Here is a 17,035-nt window from a genome sequence, read left to right as displayed (position 1 = left end):
CTGAATAAATCGGGTTTTCAATGGTGTCATGTACTCTGCAGGAATCTACAGGATCTTGGATGGTTTACTTTGGAAAAGCTCAAGTACACAAGATGAGGGTTTCCAATGTGATAATGCTGTACCAGATCAGAGATCCCAGACAAAAGCACTTGTCCTACACTGCTCTGAAAGAGCGAAGGTCCAAGGAGGCAGGTTTTATTTCCAACACAGCTTCCTAATGGCTGCAGCTGTTTGCTAATCTTCTCCAAGACTGAGAGTTTATAATGCTGCCCCGTTCTGCCTGCCTCCACCTGCCAAGTACTGGGATCACAGGGATGCAGCACCATGCCTGCTCTAGAAACACAATTACCTCTGTAGTATCTGGTGCTACTGCCATGAAGCACATGTGGACAGAGGGAATTGAAATGTGGTTAGCACACCCAGGAAGGTGAACTCTGCGTACTACAGTCCACAGCCACCTGTGCTGGTGACTACGCTCCTGAATGGAAGAGTTTCCAGGAGATCTGCTCAGTCAATTCTCAGTCAGCCAGCATGCACATAGCACCACAAGTGCTAAACAGAAAGGCAGGAAGTCGGGCATGGTGGCACCTGGGCACCTAGAACCCACATTTCAGAGGCAGAAAGAAGGCTGAGTGTTTGAGGTTCCAGTGAGCTCCAGGCCAATTTAGCAATAGAACAAGGCTCTGGCTCAAAAACCAAAAAGTTTGAAATACAAACATATTAACAAGTGAGCCTTGTCCTCACAGGTATGAAGATAACATAATTAAGGACCATATCAAAGAAGTATCAGAAATTATGCATAGCTTAATCACTGCTGCCAGGAAGTACTCTTCCTGTCCAGATTCTTATGGCTCTTCTACGGGCAGAGCACGCCAGCCATCCAGGCACTTGGAAGGCACAGGCAGGAGGTTCAGAGCGAATTCAAGGTTCAGGCTACTCAGGGCCTCACGTCAAAACCCTGAATCAGGAGGGAGGGAGGGAGGGAGGGAAAAGAGAAAAGGGAAGAAGGGAGAGAAAAGAAGAAGACTGGAATTTAGGTGCGAGGGCTGCAACAGGGCTCAAGAGGAGGTGATTTCAGTCCTTGGAACATTTCAGTCTGTCTTCTCATGGCTGTAGGGAAAGGGATTGTGTGGCTGGTTTTTACATCAGTTTGACACAGCTGGAGTCATTTGAGGAGGGAATCTCAAATGAGAAGATGCATCCATCAGGCTGGGCTGAGGGCATTTTCTTAGTGAATGGTGAGGATGCCACAGCCCACTGTGGGCAGTGCCACCCTAGCCTACTAGTCCTGGGTTCTCTAAGGAAGCAGACTTAGCAAGCCATGGAAAGCAAGCATCCTCCATGGCCTCTCCATCAGCTCCTGCCTCCAGGTTCCTGCCTGATTTGAGTTCCTATCTTAGTGTCCCCAAAAGATTGTGATTCAGGACATGTAAGCCAAATAAACCCTCTCCTCCCTAAGCTGCTTCTGGTCACAATGTCCGTCACAGCAACCCCGACTAAGACAGGGAGCTACTGGCAGTTAGTGGACAGAGGCCAAGGAGGAGACTGAGAAATACCCTGTCGCACAGAACCCCAGCTGCTCCCACAGCAGAGAAGACCGAGTCAAAGTGCCCACTGTGTCAAGGCTGAGAAACCTTGGGATGGCTGCTGTGGAGACATCCTACAAAATCAACACAGGGATTTCCTACCTGTCTGACTTCAGGAAATGGGTCACCAATAAAGCTATTCAGGGATATCTGGAGCTAGCGGGAAGAAGAGTTTTTTCAGCTACAAAGACAATGTATGCATCTGGGCCACAGCCAACATCTTCCTGATAGTGACGAGTATCAGGGAAAACAAAGAGTTGGTAGAAGGGGGCTGGCCTTAAAAGAGAGAGACAAGTCTAGTAAGCCTGAGTCTGTGACGTCAGTCACCTTGGAATATGCACACACTAAAGCTTTTCAGCTAGGCAAGCCCTCTGTAGCTCCTTCATCTGTGACAATGGCCAGTTGTGTAATCTAAGGACCAGCTTATGGTGGAGAACATGGAATAGGAGGCTGAGGCACTCAATGGTAGAGAAATTGTGTAGCATCTGTAAAGCCCTGGATTCAATTCCTAGAAACAATAATAACACGGAGGAGAGAGGAGGAGGGAACAGAGGAAGACAGCAAGAAAGTGGGAGGAAGAACCTGTCCACATCCAGGCGCTGTGGATGAATTAAATGATACCAGGCATAGAGCTCACAGAAGCAGCTAGTTCCCATGAGTGATCACCATCATCATCCCCACTTCCTACTTTACATGAGAATAAGATGTGAAGCCAAAGCTGGCAGAGAGCAAGGACTAAACGATGTCAGCAACTCCAGCTGTCACGCTGCAGCCTAGGATAAAAACGTGCAGCGTGACTGCAGCAGCAGACCCAGAACCTCCCCGAGGATGAGGGGTGGCAGCAGTCCACACCAGAGGCAGGGGCTAAGCTTGGTTTGGAGTAGTCTTTAGGGGGGAGGAATGTGTGATGGAAATTAGACATAAAGGACCACAGTGTCCTTCCATCTCCAAAGTCAGCGTCTGATTTCACAAGGAAGGTGAGCCATTATCAAACGCAGATCAGGGTGAGGAAATCCAGTGTGTACTCTTTAAAAGAAGTTGTAGGAGAGTTAACTGGTGACTTCTCTACATCTAGCATTCTTCTGTGTAAGAAAAGTCTTTGCAGTGGGACACTCAGCCCTAACAGTCCAAGTATATGACGTTCCTTTCTCAGGTGGGGACACGGACAAAGCCGGGGTGGAATGAGGAAGGGCCAGAAGACAAGAATGACTGAAACATCACTCGGGCTTGACACAACCACTGCGTCACAAACCCTCAAGACTCACAGGTCAGAGGGATCCGGGGAAGGGGCGGTCATCTTCAATTATGTAGTCACTGAGGAGGAGCCCACCAGACACCGATCGGTTCCAATCCCAGGGGCGCAGAGAGCCCCGTTTAAACTCAGTGAGTCATAAAACAAAGACACGAAAGTGGAAGACTTCATAAGGGAGGGCAGTCGAGGGAAGAAGGGAGAGAGGAGCTCATTATATAGATACATACATACATATGTATGAAATTGTCAAAGAACAAATTTAATTAGTAAATAACTCTATGTGAATAAATAAATAAATAAAAGATGCACCAGTGGTGTTGCAGCTTTTTGAGCAATAAACACAGATGGTTTCTCTTTACTCTGCTCAGCCCTGTAACTGAGGGGCAGTGAGCTGGCCTCACTGCTGCTTTTGGAAATAGTCACCTTCTCCAAACAGAAGCTCTGGATGGCCTGGGTCACCTTAGGATTGTCAGGGTTGAACAGGCTTGGGTGGTTAGCCAGGACCACATCTTCCATGAAGAACTGTCGCACTGTGCGGAGAGGCAGCTTCTGCATGTTCATCTTTCTCCCTTTAACGCGTAAAAGGCCTACATGTCTGCACAGAGAAACCACGAGCTCAGACATAAAGCAAGCATCCTCAGGAAGATGAACACACACACTCAAAGCTATCAACAAGGCGTGAGAGTAGATGCTGGTGATTCCTAACACCCAGGAGACAGAGGCAGGAGGATAACAAGTTACAGGCTATCTGGGACCCTGCCTTAAATAATAGGCTCCATTTTTTCTTAATTCTTATAAAATATTTGCTTATAAACCAATACTGTTTTAAAAATTGATGTTTTGTCAAATTAATTTTAATTTTTTAATAGTAAAAAGAAGCAAACATTCTTCCTAAGAATAAAATGAACTCCTCCATCGCTCCTATCGGAGCAAATACACTTCACAAAGGGACACCCTGACTATAGTATAGTAAATGCTATCCAGATCATGACAGAACCAGAGAAAACCACACAAGCACACACTCCATCGCCATGCTCTCCTCTGTTCCTGTTGGTACCATAACATCAGAACCTGAGCAGATCCACTGGGTAAGTAAGACCTTCTACTGAAGCTCAGGTCACAAAATGTCAACAACTTAAACTGAATTAGAAAGCTAGGCAAGGTACCACAGTCTTTGATCCTAGTACATGGGGGCAAAGGAAGAAGAACCATGAGTTCAAGGCCAGCCTAGGCTACATGGTGAGACACCATCTTAAATGCCATCCCCCAACATGAACATAAACAAAATTAGTTGTGCTACAACAGTACACGTATAACCAGAAAAAGCTCAACTAAGTTACTATGGGAATCTGCTAATATACAGACTTTGCAAAATTTGTAAATTATCTACATAGTAGCTAATCTGAAATTTATTCTTAAATGATAGTCTTGAATTTTCCTAAAATGTAGCAAAATCACCAACAAGCACCAAACTCCCTCTCAGTAAAAGGCTTGGGCAGTCAGTGTAGCCATGGCCTTACTAGCCTGCCAGAATAGAAGCGCGTCAAGTCAGACCTTCCATGCCATGGCTCCTCTAAGGGTCTATCAGTGGCCAGTTAAGCTGTCCTAGCTAAATCTATTCACACCTAAGTGGAAATTCTAGCAGACTGACCCTGTGAGGCTGCAGAACTGAAGGCTGAGAGAAGCAAATTCAGGAACATCAACTCTAGGAGGGTCCCGAGTGAGCCAAGGCTGACCTGGGATGTTTTACCCCAATGGCTGCCACTACAGCTCAGCAGTAGACTGAGACTATGTGACTTACATGACCGCTCTCTGTGCTGTTCCCCCTTGTGTTCCCTGCCACAGAGGAAGAGGAAACGAGAGTCTCGGGGCTAGGAAGAACCTTGGCACTTAACCAGTTCAACCCTGTTCTGCCTCAGTAACTGAGCAAGACCATGTCCAGAAAAGCTAAACAGAAATATTCAAGATCATGAATTTATAGAAAAATGATTTCTATTTTATTATGGAAAAAAATGGATGCACAGCAAAGTTAGAGCTTTGGCAGGGAGCACATTTTACCCAGTTCCCAGATGCTACAGAGAAGTATTTATGAAATTATCTACTCAACCACTATCCTATCATCCTCCACCTTATTTTTTGGATGTATTTCAAAGTGAACCATAGATACTGATGCTCCTCTCTCTTTTTTTTTTTTTTCTTTTCTTTTTTTCGGAGCTGGGGACCGAACCCAGGGCCTTAAGTGCTCTACCACTGAGCTAAATGCCCAACCCCTGATGCTCCTCTCTTAACGCAGCATTTGTTTTTTCATTTTTTATTTTATAAATGAGACAAAATGCAGAAAACCACCCCCTAACCTTAACACAGAGCAAGTACAACAACCAACCCTCACACACAAGGGACCTCAGGGCAGGTGAGATGGCTTACCTGCAAGCCATGTTTGATTCCAGAACCCAAACAAAGTGGAAGGAGAGACTTGATTCCACAAAGCTGTCCTCAGACCTCACCACAGCATGTGTACCCTCACACACAGAGATCTCTCTTACACACATACGCACATAAATGAAATCTAAAATCTAAACAAGCTGTCCTCTGCTGCCGACAGCATCGGTGTGGGATGATCAGACTGTAGCAAGGGTTTCTGAAAAGCTGACTTAGAATATTACAGTACTCACTTCTTCACAGTTTCTCCAGGGGAAAGGGCCGTCACCACCGAGCTTCCAGGCTGAGACACATAGAAGAGCTGCTGCTCATTCCTGGTTGGGCCGATTTTACACTCATGTTCATGGCCCCAGATGACCAGGTCAATGAAGTCATCCAAAAACTGCTCTGGGATGAAGTTGGTGCTTCCGTGTTTACTCCTACACCAAGGTTTAAGAGCAGGATTTATGGTTGTGTGTTTGTGCACATACACAGCTGAGATATTAGGCATGTTTACATGTGCTACTACACATTAACTCTGTTCCCTGATAGGGCTGAGAGATTTAGAACCAACCAGCGCACCTTAGCTCACATGTTAGTTCTAAGTGCTAGCAACAGAGGCAATCAGGACTCATTGGAGAAGTGGTTGATTCCAAGGTAAGGATAGGAAAACACAACAGTTGACTGCAGCAATGTTTCTAAGGGACATGAGGGACAGATGGGATGGTGACCACCCTGCTGCATTGGTGTCTGTTCAGTTACTTTCGTGTCTCACCCATTCCAAGTAAACATTCACTGACAAGTATTAATACTGTGAACTAGGTTCAGCCTGAAGTCACAGAAGACAGACAGCCCCACATGAATCTGTCCTGGTGGTGTGAAGGAGTCAGGCCTGGAACCTCAGTGCTTCACTTACAAACTGACAGAGCGCTGTTACCTGTTCTGATGAATCACGAATAAGTTAAACCATGAGTTCTCGTCTTCCTTAGGCCTCAACATCGTTACTTTCTTATTGACAAACATCCGATAGAGCCTTTCATCTGGAATGGACCCTGTGAAGGGACACGGCACTAATTTAAAACTGTTTTCCTACTGTGGATTTAAAAGGTTAATAGGGTTTTACTCCTAAATAATACGTTTCTCTAAAGGGTATATTTCCTGTTCAGCTATATATGTGAATTTGGAGTCACATGTATAAATGTATCTATTAACAAACGCTCCAGGTTTATGCACAAGAGCACTCAGCTGCATTCAGAAAACTCTTCGCACCCTGGAAATCAGGATAATGTGTGAGCAGAAATAAAGGAATCTCCTATGCTTACATCCCACTAGAACATCTAGGAAGACCCTCCCTCATTCTCTCACCATGTTAAAGAAATGTGCTTTTAAACCGTGATACACCAATAACGTGCACAGAGATAGTGAAAGTTTAAAAAGGATGAGACTTTTAAACTGTATTTTAAAGTATAATACTATTACATATACTGATTTTATGTTTTTAGTAATTTAACGGTTTTAAATAATTCTTCCTATACTAAGAGACTTGCCTTGGCCTAGCAGAAGCCACCAAGAAAACAAGTAACAAAACAGAAATAAGTTCGAGCTGGGGATGGTTTACCACTGCGCATGCTGACTACAGAGAACAGCCAGTGTCTGGACACAGAGATGTGTGTGAGCTATGTGCACTGTGAGGTGACGTGGGGCAGGCCCCACCCAGCACACAGGCCCATTGGGCTGGTGGAGGGCCTACATGTAAACACTGGGAGTGCTGGTAAAGCCTGAAGGCACAGGCTAAGGGAAGGGAAGGCGTCCTGCAATGGCAGCGGCTTCCTTGGAGCTGAGTATGTTGAGACAGCAGATTGTTGAGATTGTAGATGTGAGGGGAACAGGGACCCCCACTTCTACCCCACACCCTCAGGTGTGAGACCTGTGAGGGACACAGGACAGCAGGCTTCAGACGGGCTTCATTGGAGGAGGCGAAGGCAGAGGTGTGGTTCCAAGAAGTCTGAGGGTTCGGAGAACTCGGCCATCACAAAGCACACGCTTTGGGTTTAGGATGCAGCAGACGCCAGTTAAGGAGGACAGAACAAGGTAAAATAACGTGGGAGGCAGACAAGACGGGAGGGTGCCCCACATAACAGCCCAGACACAGGTCAGAAGTAAGAGAGCAAGCCATTTTTTTCTGGAAACCTATCAAATACTGCAGACGCTGAAAAAAGTCTGTCTCCTTCTACCTCAGATTCAGACATAAAAGCACAATGAATGGGCTTTGTACATTATTTCTAGCCTCAAAAATACTTGAAATACAAAATATACAGAATTTTAAAACTGTGTTCTTTAAAAATAATACTTAGTTTTTCATTCATGTACAATAAGGTCTAGGAAAAAAAACAAAAAAATAAAAAACAAAACAAAACAAAACAAAAAAAAAAACCTTTCCCACAGGACAGTAGAGATGTAAACCAGAAGCCAGCAGAGTGGTACATGCCTTTACTCTCATTCAGGAAGCAGAAAAACATGGGTTTGAGGCCAGGCTGGTTTACATAATGAGGTCTAGAACAGCCAGAGCTACATACACAGTGAGACCCTGTCTCAAAGAAACCAAAATCAAACAAACAAACAAACAAACAAACAGAAATCAGTGAAGTGAACTCAGTGAAGTGCTGTAGGTGGAGACCAGAGGTCGACCTTGAGTATCGTTCTTCAGGTGCATCCACCTTGATTTCACTACACTGCTGCCCAGTGAGCCCCAAGCATTCTCCCCTCTTCCCCTCCACAGTGCTGAGATCACAAGCAATGATAGCACACCCAGGATAAAGCTCATCTCTGAATCCGCTTTATAGTAAGATGTCAGTTGTAGACTAGGTAATGTGAGCCTCTAATACAGCAGACACAGAAATAATCTTCTTCTGATCACTGAAACAGGTAAGTACCGAAATTAATTTTAACATATACAGTCTGTTAATAGGTCCTCCTCCGTCTCTTTCGTCTAGTGTGTCACAACTCACGACAGCCGCATTTCAGTCTCACGAACTACAAAGGCCAGTGTCACTGTACTGTCAGGATGCTCTGAACTCTCCTAGCCTCCTGGGACTGACCAGTCTGCACTTCTGTCATCCAGCTTCCTAAATGGGACTCTAAACAAAAGGTTCAAAACAGAATAGGAACTAAGCAAAGTTTTGTTTGCTTGTTTTTTCTACTAAAACTGCCATTAGGTATGAAGAACGATCAGTCTTTAGAAATGCTAAGAACATTAACCAGAAAATCCCACCATCTTTTACAGAAATCAGTAAGAAATAATCACAATTGTCCAATTTCCCCCTTTGGGTCCAAACCATCACTAGTACTTTATTTGCCAACCACATACACATTCTCTGCTGACATGGACAATGGAATTGCATTTGACCTAAATCAATCACCTACCTAAGCCGTACAGAGCGAGTTTTGTGCTTCCTTTCTGCAGCAGAACTGGACTAATGTCAACCTTCTCCACAGACATTGACCGTCCAAAGTGATTCACAAACCCAGCACAGCTTAAAACATCCAGGGCACAGAGGGCATCTGCCTGTCAAAGTTTCAAAGAGCATGAGTGTGTCTGCAGAAATCAGTGGTCTGGTGAGCAGCACACCCTGCACACCAGTGTGTCACACTCACAAAACTTAGGATCCAAGTGTTTTCAGAATGTGGATTTTCTTGACTTTAGAACGTCTGTGCAGATCTCACCAGGTGAGAATCCCAAGGTGAAAAACCAAAACCAAACAGAATCTAAAACCAAAAACTTCTGAATCTCAACTTTTAAGATTTTTGTAGCACTTTTGGCTTAATAATTTTAGATTAAGGACATTAACTTATAATTACAAAAACACATTAGGACAGTGTCTTCTCAAAACTAAACCCCACTGTTGAAGAGGCTGCTACTTCCTTCTAAGCACACATCACCTACAGCAGCTGCAAGCTCCCGCAGATGCAAAGCTACTATGTCATCACTGACACGATGGCCTGGCCACCAAAGCTACTACGTCGTCACAACACGATGGCCTGGCCACCAAAAAATACAAACTCGGCTGTGAAACAAGAACTTCGTAATATAAAGTAGGTCTCATAAAATGGGTTTGTTTGGTTGGTTATTTATTTATTTATTTATTTATTGATTGATTGATTGGTGTTTTGGGGGATACATGAGCATAAATTAAACTAATGACTTACAATGACGGGGAAGACACAAATATACTTTCTATTAGGGCTGTTAGTCTTGCTTCCATATCAAACAAGGAATAAAATAATTGAATCTAGATTTAAAATACTAAAAGAGGTCATTTTTACAATGAGCACCGGGAGCTCAAGGAGGCTGAGGAGCACCACGTCACTGTGTGGGCAATCATCTCCTCCTAGCAACTCACTGTCAGCCAATGCCAGTGGAACAAAAGCAAAGCTCCAGCAGTCCCCGTGCCAGGGGCTGTAATTCCAGGTCCTTCTAGGCCGAGGCAGAATCACAAGCAAGGCCAGCCTGAGAATAATGAGATCTTGTCTCAAAATAAAAAGGGAAACCAGAGCTGAAGATGGCAGTTATAACCTGGCACGTGTCAGAGCCTCCTCTCTACCCCCAGTACTGCAAAGGAAAAATTCGGCCTCGCTCTTTCATGTAAGAATTCTTATTCCATATTAAAACGAATGAAGAAGTATAAAGCCATAAATGAAAATAAATTAATTTGAATTCATGGCTCAATTTAACTGCCAATACTAGAAAAAAGCTAGATGCCTTGCACCAATATATTCAATGTCATTTTTAAGATTCCAAGAGAATAGTTACCCCTGTGGGATCATCATGGTTGCCGTGGATACTAAACACTGGAATGGAGATGTTGAGATTGCCATCCTGGTAGTTCACCCATGGAAACCTTAAAAGAAAACAGAGTGAAAGTTTCTGTAAGAGATAAACGCTGTTTCCCCAAAACTTTCTTCTAAGTGGTAATTAATGCGCTAGGCAGCTTCCCACATCTGCAGACAACCCCAGCTCAGTGCTGGAAATAAACTTAGTTAAATTAAAGAGTTTGAAAGTATATTAAAGCATATGAATTATATAAAACAGTAGACAACTGATAACTGGCAAGTAGTAGGCCTCTCAAATTTTTACCCCTTTGTATAAGGATCTGTGCATGTTGGAATCTAAAACACCACGTTTCATAGCCCATTGTGACCTCCACTGTCTCTCCGTGCAGCTTAGTCCCTGCATATTCCTTCCCCTAGACATCAGGTTCTCTTCTCTGGGACAGTGGGGGGTGAGCCATTTCTATTATGCCTGTCTAAAACTTTATCTGTACATGTATAAAAAAGCACATTTCCTTCTTACACATGTTAGAACAGTATGGCTTTCTGCCCCTGCTTATCTTTCCACAGAGCGCTCCCCTGTGCTTTCTGTCAGTTGCATGAGTTCTAGTGTATGGATACTGTCCAGAGCCTTGGGTAGATCCCTACTGTTTAGACTCTGGTAAGGATGTGTCATTTCTTCCAACCTCAGCAGCATGGTTCTTATCAACCCTTTAAATCCACACCAGTGGTTCTAAATTCTCACTACAAACTCTAATTAGCTGGGGATCTTTTAGGAAATAATAATGCCCATGCCACGCTCCAACACCTCAGCAGTTGGCATGGAGACTGGGCACAAACCCGGGCGTCTTGGGTAACTGTAATGCGCACTGAAGTGTCTGTCTATACCATGACTGACACAAGCACTCAGTCTCGCCCCCTCTGATGCCTTACAAAGGCGGCAGCTGCTCCTGAGAAGCATTGGTGCTATTTCCAGTTCTGTACACTAGGTACCTTCCTCCCCCACCTTTTATAAACTAATGGATTTTAAGATCAACTTGAAGGAAATAGTCACTGGAAATTCAGCCCTAATTTTTGCTGAGCTGCATGTACTCTTCCTTAGTGAACTATGGCTTTTAAGTTTATTCCAGGAGTCATTTGCCATAAATATATTTCTTTTTAAAAAGACAAAGTATCAATCTTTTTTCCTGCTCCTGGGTTTTGTACCCGACATCTTGAATAAATTCAAACCACAAGTTGTTTGTATGAGTTGTGGATAGCTGGTAACTGGGAAGTAATAGACCTCTAAGATCTAAAACCTTCATAAAGTTCACTCTTTCCAGCAGGGAAAGAGATAGCCACCAACACAGACTTTCTTTAATATTTAATCAATTTCTTGTAGAACTCTCAATGACTAATAGCTATTTCTCCCAAGGTGTGAAAGACTAGCGGCCTGGGACGCGAGGCTCCTTTTGGAGTCCCTAGTGTCTTCCAGCTCTGCCAGTTCGTGAGCCACACTTTAAATTACTTATAATCTCATCGGACCACTTCCAGAGTCTCCCTTCTGTGTCTGTCCATTTGTCCTGTATGACCTAGGAAACCAGAAGGGGAATAAACCGGAATGCAGAGATGAAGTGAAGGTAGTGTTCATATCAAAGGGAGTAAAGGAATAAAAGACGACCTCAGCCAAAATGCTCAACAGTAGGGAGAGGGAACTCTAGGAGCCCACTTCCAGAAGATAGACAGGGCCTCAAGTAGAGGGACGGGGTTACCAATCCACAGTCAAAATGTCCGACCCAGAACTGATGCTGTCCAAAAGAACAGCAGGGACAAAAATGGAGGAGACTGAAGGAAAGGTGCTCTAGTGACCGGCCCAACTTGGGATCCATCCGATTCTGATGCTATGACGTGCTTACAGACTGGAGCCTGGCATGGCTGTCCCAAGAGGCCCTACCAGCAGCTGATGGACACAGAAGCAGAAACTTACACCCAACCATTGGACTGAGACATCTATGGTTAAATTAGGGGAAGGATTGAAGAAGCTGAAGGGGAGAGTGAGCCCTCAGGGAGACCAGCAGTCTCAACTAACCCAGACCCCGGGAGCTCTCATAGACTGAGCCACCAACCAGGAGCATACACGGACCAGTCAGGGGCCCCTGGCACAAATACAGCAGCGATCTATGGGGTCTGGCCTCGGTGGGAGAAGATGCACTTAATCCTTGAGAGCCTTGTGGTCTTCGGTAAGGAGAAGGCCTGGTGGGAGGGAGAGCACTCTCTTGGAGACAAGGGAGAGAAGGAATGGGATGAGGAACTGTGGGAGGGGAGACTGAATTTTGAATTTAAATTCAAAAGATTAAAGGATAAAAGCATTCAGAAGAAGCAAGGGAAAGCTATTATTTTAAAAAGGTAATGGATAAGAATTTCCTGAAAGTAAGCCCAGTATAGGGCACACACATGGAATCCCAGCACTTGGGAAGAGGAGGAAGTAGGATCTCTGTAGGTCTACACTGTGGGATCCAGACCAGCCAAAAGTACACAGGGAGACCCTGTCTTTAAAAAAAAGCAACCTCCTAAAACTGCTGAAGAACAATCCGGTAAAATGCAGGATGATGGACACAGCTCAGCAGACGGGGAGCCTGGCATGTGAAGTCTCGGATCAACCCCAGCACCACTATGAGCAAAGGAAAAGTAAGTGTATGTTGAAGCCCAGCAGGTAAGCAGAGTCCAGCCTACAGTTAAAGGCTGAAGAGCATAAGGAGTGTCTCAGTGACCTACATGATTTCTTCAGGATAAAATAGTCTAAGTAGCTTTCTCACTAACTCAAATCTCCATAATGTACCTGGCACAATTCTGTCCCTTTAAAAACAATGGAATTGAGAGAGAACAGGTAAGTGAATGACTTAGTCATGTGACCATTAAATGATAGAGCCAGGATTTGAACTGACACCATCCAGAATCCATGCTCTTTTGGAAGTTGGGGAGACAGGTTCTCACAACACAGGCCAGACAGACCTTGAACTTGATGCCTGCCCACACTGGCCTCCTACCTTTGCCTCTCAGACGATGAGATGGCAAACATGCATGACCACATCCAGGCAATGCATGGATCCAACGTTCCTAAGCTCCGTGCTCTGTTGGCTTCCCAGCGATTACACTGACAACAGATCAACAGCACTAAGAGTAAGACCTCATCACGCACGAATGCCTAAAGAAGCTACTTCACAGAGAAGGCAGGAGGGAAAGGAACAGAGTGCACAGTATAACCACAGCTTGCAAAGGCACTAGGCAAGAGGTCTCGAGTTTGAGGCCAACAGGAATAATCCAGAAAGATGCTGTGAAACACAGAGGCATTAGGAAGGAGCTCGGTGACAGGAAAGTGAACAAATAGCCAAGGTCCTTTGATCTTCCTCCCTCCAGGGGTGGTGCAATTGCTTTGGGTTTCTTTGTTGTTTTTGTTTGGTTTGTTTTTGTTTCTTTTTTTTTTTTTTTTTGAGATAGGGTTTCTCTGTGTAACAGCCCTGGCTATCCTGGAACCCCCTCTACAAACAAGGCTGAATAAATTTGAACTCAGAGATCTGATTGCCTCTGCCTCCTGAGTACTGGGATTAAAGGCTTTCGCCCCCACCCCAGCCAGAGGTGGACTTTAATCCTTGCCCATTGAGTGTAGGCTAGACTTAGGGACTCACCTCTAACCAAGAACAGAAAAACAGCTTTATACTGGAGAAACCTGAAGACATCTTGGCCTAACACCAAGGTCAGCACGACTACAAACAGTGACCAGTACCACAGTCATCAAAGATGAGAAAAAGAAAGAGAATGACAGCACATAAGACTGAGAACACACTTCACTCAAAGGTAACACGGTATCCTTACGTGTTTAAAAAGAAAACAAAAGCAGTGGGAAAGTAGATGTGTAATATACACAAGGCACTGGATCCATCCCCAACATGGGAGTTTACTTAAAAAAAAAATCTTACGTAGTATAAGACCAAGAGCAATGGTCCTAAACAAAAAGAATCCTGTATGTGACTACATCAAAACTACATCTGACAACAACAAACCATAACACAGCTAAAGGGAACTGACGAGAGAAAATATACCAGCCTACAAAATGGCTTAATAGCTAGAATAGATATGTAACTTGCATAATTCACATCAAAAAAGATAAAAAATACCAAGTTTAAAATAGAAAACAAAAACAATAAGAAAAAAAAAACAAGATATAAAAGAGAATGACAGATTTAGAAACTTAGTCCCAATGTTAGTTCAGAAATACAAATTAATGACACAGAAAACTCAAAGAACTGCACTACTGTAAAACTGCCCAGAATGAAATCAAAAGAACTAGTAGATAATGTGTTAGTTTTATCACATGACATAATCTAGAATCACCTGGGAAGAGTCTCACTGAAGGAGTGCCACCTGGCCTGTGAGCATGTGTGGGAAATGGTCTACCTTACAGTGACTGATAGGGGAAGTCACAGCCCACTATGAGCAGCACCATTCCCTAAGCTTTAGTCTTGGACTGTATGAGCCTACAGAAAGCTAGCTGAACAGTGAGCATGTATGTTTTCATTCTCTCTCTCTCTGTTCTTGATTGTGGAGAAAACTAGCTGCCTGAATGATGAACTGGAACATGGAATTATAAGCTAAATAAACCCTTTCCTTTTAAAGTTGCTTTGTAAGGGTATTTTGCCAGCAAGAACACAGACATCACACCCAAGAAAACCGTCCCTCAAATGTAAGTGTACTTACTTACTAAAACCAAAGTTGACTGACTGGTCACTGATGATCTCAAATTGCACGGGGCGGTCACCCATACAGTACTTCCTAAGCAGCTCTAAGCAGCTGTGCAGGGTTTTCCTTGAGGGCTTGTTTTCATGGAAAAGATCACCACCTAACAAAATAAAATCCACCTAATCAAAAGAAAACAGTGTTAAAATTAGTAAGTTCAAGGCAAAAATTGTTTAAAATATAGACAAGATAGAAAGAGGGTTGCACTTCAGCCTTCTACTTTGAGACCAGCTTTAGCAACACAGTGAACTGAGGGGAAGGGGTAACCCAGTGGTATGGTTGGGCCTGCCATGACATCTTAGGTTCACTCACAGCACAAAGGAACGGAGACAGACAACAAAAAGGAAAGATGTTTGGTTTTTAATTATTCAGAAGACACTAAAACAGATCTCTAATGCTCTACTAGTCAAGGGAACTTTAGTAGATAAGTTCCCCAGGTTGGTGAGAGACTTCTCTCAAAAAATACGGTGTTAAGAAATTGAAGAAGATATCCCACATAAACCTCTGGCCTCACATGCACACATGAACACATGGACTCACATACCACTATGCAATGTGTGCAGGCAGACTGTAGACAAGGCTAGCCTGGTCTATAGAGTAAGATCCAGGACAGCCATGGCTATATAGAGAAACCCTGTCTCAGGCAGGGAAAAAAAAAAAAAAAAAATCAAGGAACACAGTAGTAAGAATAGCCGGAAGGCGAGGATTCTACAACAGAATTTAAAAGTCAAGAATTTAGATTTCAAAAATAAATAGTCAATATAATAAATAAAAATGCTAAAGGACAAATATAGCATGCACTTGGAAGATGCAGCATGGAGTGTACAGAGAAGGGAATCAGGAAACAAGGGATAGAAATGGATAATGCAGTAACAGCCAGGCTCGGGGGGAGGTGTTCCCAAACCCAAAGTTACAAAAGAGCATGCTCAGGATTCCGTGAAGTTTTACTCCCCTAAGGGAAAGAATCTAGCGTGACAGAACACAAAACCAGCAGAGTCAACCGATTTCTAAGCTTCCTGTATCCTACTCAAGGTGCAAGTTAGTTTACTCCACCAATCATTTAGATTGCAATTGATTTCTTATTGCTTCCAGAAGGATAACAACCTTAGAGAATGAAACCGAGAGCATGCCAAGCCTTAGAGGGCTAGAAGAAGGATATTTAAAGGTGGGCACTACAATCATCTTGCTTCAGTGGAACCTGAGGCTGTGTGGGAAAACTGCTTTACTCCTCCTAACTGTCTCTCACTCCCATCCCCTTTCCCACAGAAGGAAGTGGTTTACAGTAGGCAGAGCAAGCAGTTAGCTGAACTCATAGAGATCTGCCTGCTTCTGCCTATGCTGGGATGAAAGGTGGGTGCCACCAACAACCAGTACCCACTCTTTATTCTTATCTCACAGCAGTGACATTACTCTGGGGAGGATGCAGGCTGCTAGGAGCCTGTGGAAATTTTAGGGCAAAGATCAACAGCCTGGTTGGTCTAGGTGGGTGCCTGGTACAGAGCTAAGTCTTCTCAGGCATCATACAACAATACACTACTAAGCAGAGGGCACTCGGGGTCTCGCACGCAAGCTGAAGGGAAACGGCCGAGTAGGGAGAGCACCTATGTTTATTCTCCTGCTCCCTCCTGGGCTCTGCAGACTCTCACTCACCTGCTGGGACATTCTCCACTGCCATCTCCAACTCTATTCTGGTTAAGTTAGAGTTCAACACCTTCCCTGACAGATTCTCCTTCAGTTAGATCTTTTAAACCAATGCCACCAGCAGGCACCCAGGTTCGTAAGTTAATAAAAATTAACTTATGAACGCTTTCTCTTTGTAACATCTCTCATAGTCACTCTTCTCTACACCTAATACCACCAGTTTTAAAAGTATTAAAATAATCTCCAGTACCAGGCTGCTAGACTTCCCTCTGCACTGAGCACGAACTGAGTCCGATGACTGCATAGTAATACTTCTCAAACCCTCTCAGTTCTAACCTTTTGGCATTCTACTTTAAACTATGGGATCTCATCCATGTAGTTCAAACTAGCCTCAAAAGCACTGCAGTAGGGGTTGGGGATTTAGCTCAGTGGTAGAGCGCTTGCCTAGCAAGCGCAAGGCCCTGGGTTTGGTCCCCAGCTCTGGAAAAAAAAAAAGCACTGCAGTAATTGCGGATGACCTTGAACTTCCAACCTCTTC

General features: G+C 44.1%; 1 protein-coding gene across 3 annotated transcripts in view; it reads right to left on the bottom strand.

Moving 5' to 3' along the window:
* The window catches only part of Mre11 (MRE11 homolog, double strand break repair nuclease), a 46,594-nt gene that overhangs the window by 26,560 nt on the left and 2,999 nt on the right, over positions 1-17,035 (bottom strand). For all 3 annotated transcript variants that reach the window (XM_032909391.1, XM_032909389.1, XM_032909390.1), the window contains exons 4-9: positions 14,818-14,978; positions 10,067-10,154; positions 8,680-8,821; positions 6,194-6,308; positions 5,511-5,696; positions 3,262-3,433 (exon numbers count right to left, since the gene is read on the bottom strand). In XM_032909391.1, the coding sequence (XP_032765282.1) occupies positions 3,262-3,433; positions 5,511-5,696; positions 6,194-6,308; positions 8,680-8,821; positions 10,067-10,154; positions 14,818-14,978 (864 nt within the window). The remainder of the gene's footprint in view (positions 1-3,261; positions 3,434-5,510; positions 5,697-6,193; positions 6,309-8,679; positions 8,822-10,066; positions 10,155-14,817; positions 14,979-17,035) is intronic.

Source organism: Rattus rattus, chromosome 8 (assembly GCF_011064425.1).
Source record: "Rattus rattus isolate New Zealand chromosome 8, Rrattus_CSIRO_v1, whole genome shotgun sequence".
Lineage (NCBI taxonomy): Eukaryota > Metazoa > Chordata > Mammalia > Rodentia > Muridae > Rattus > Rattus rattus.
This window is presented reverse-complemented; position numbering and strand designations above follow the sequence as displayed.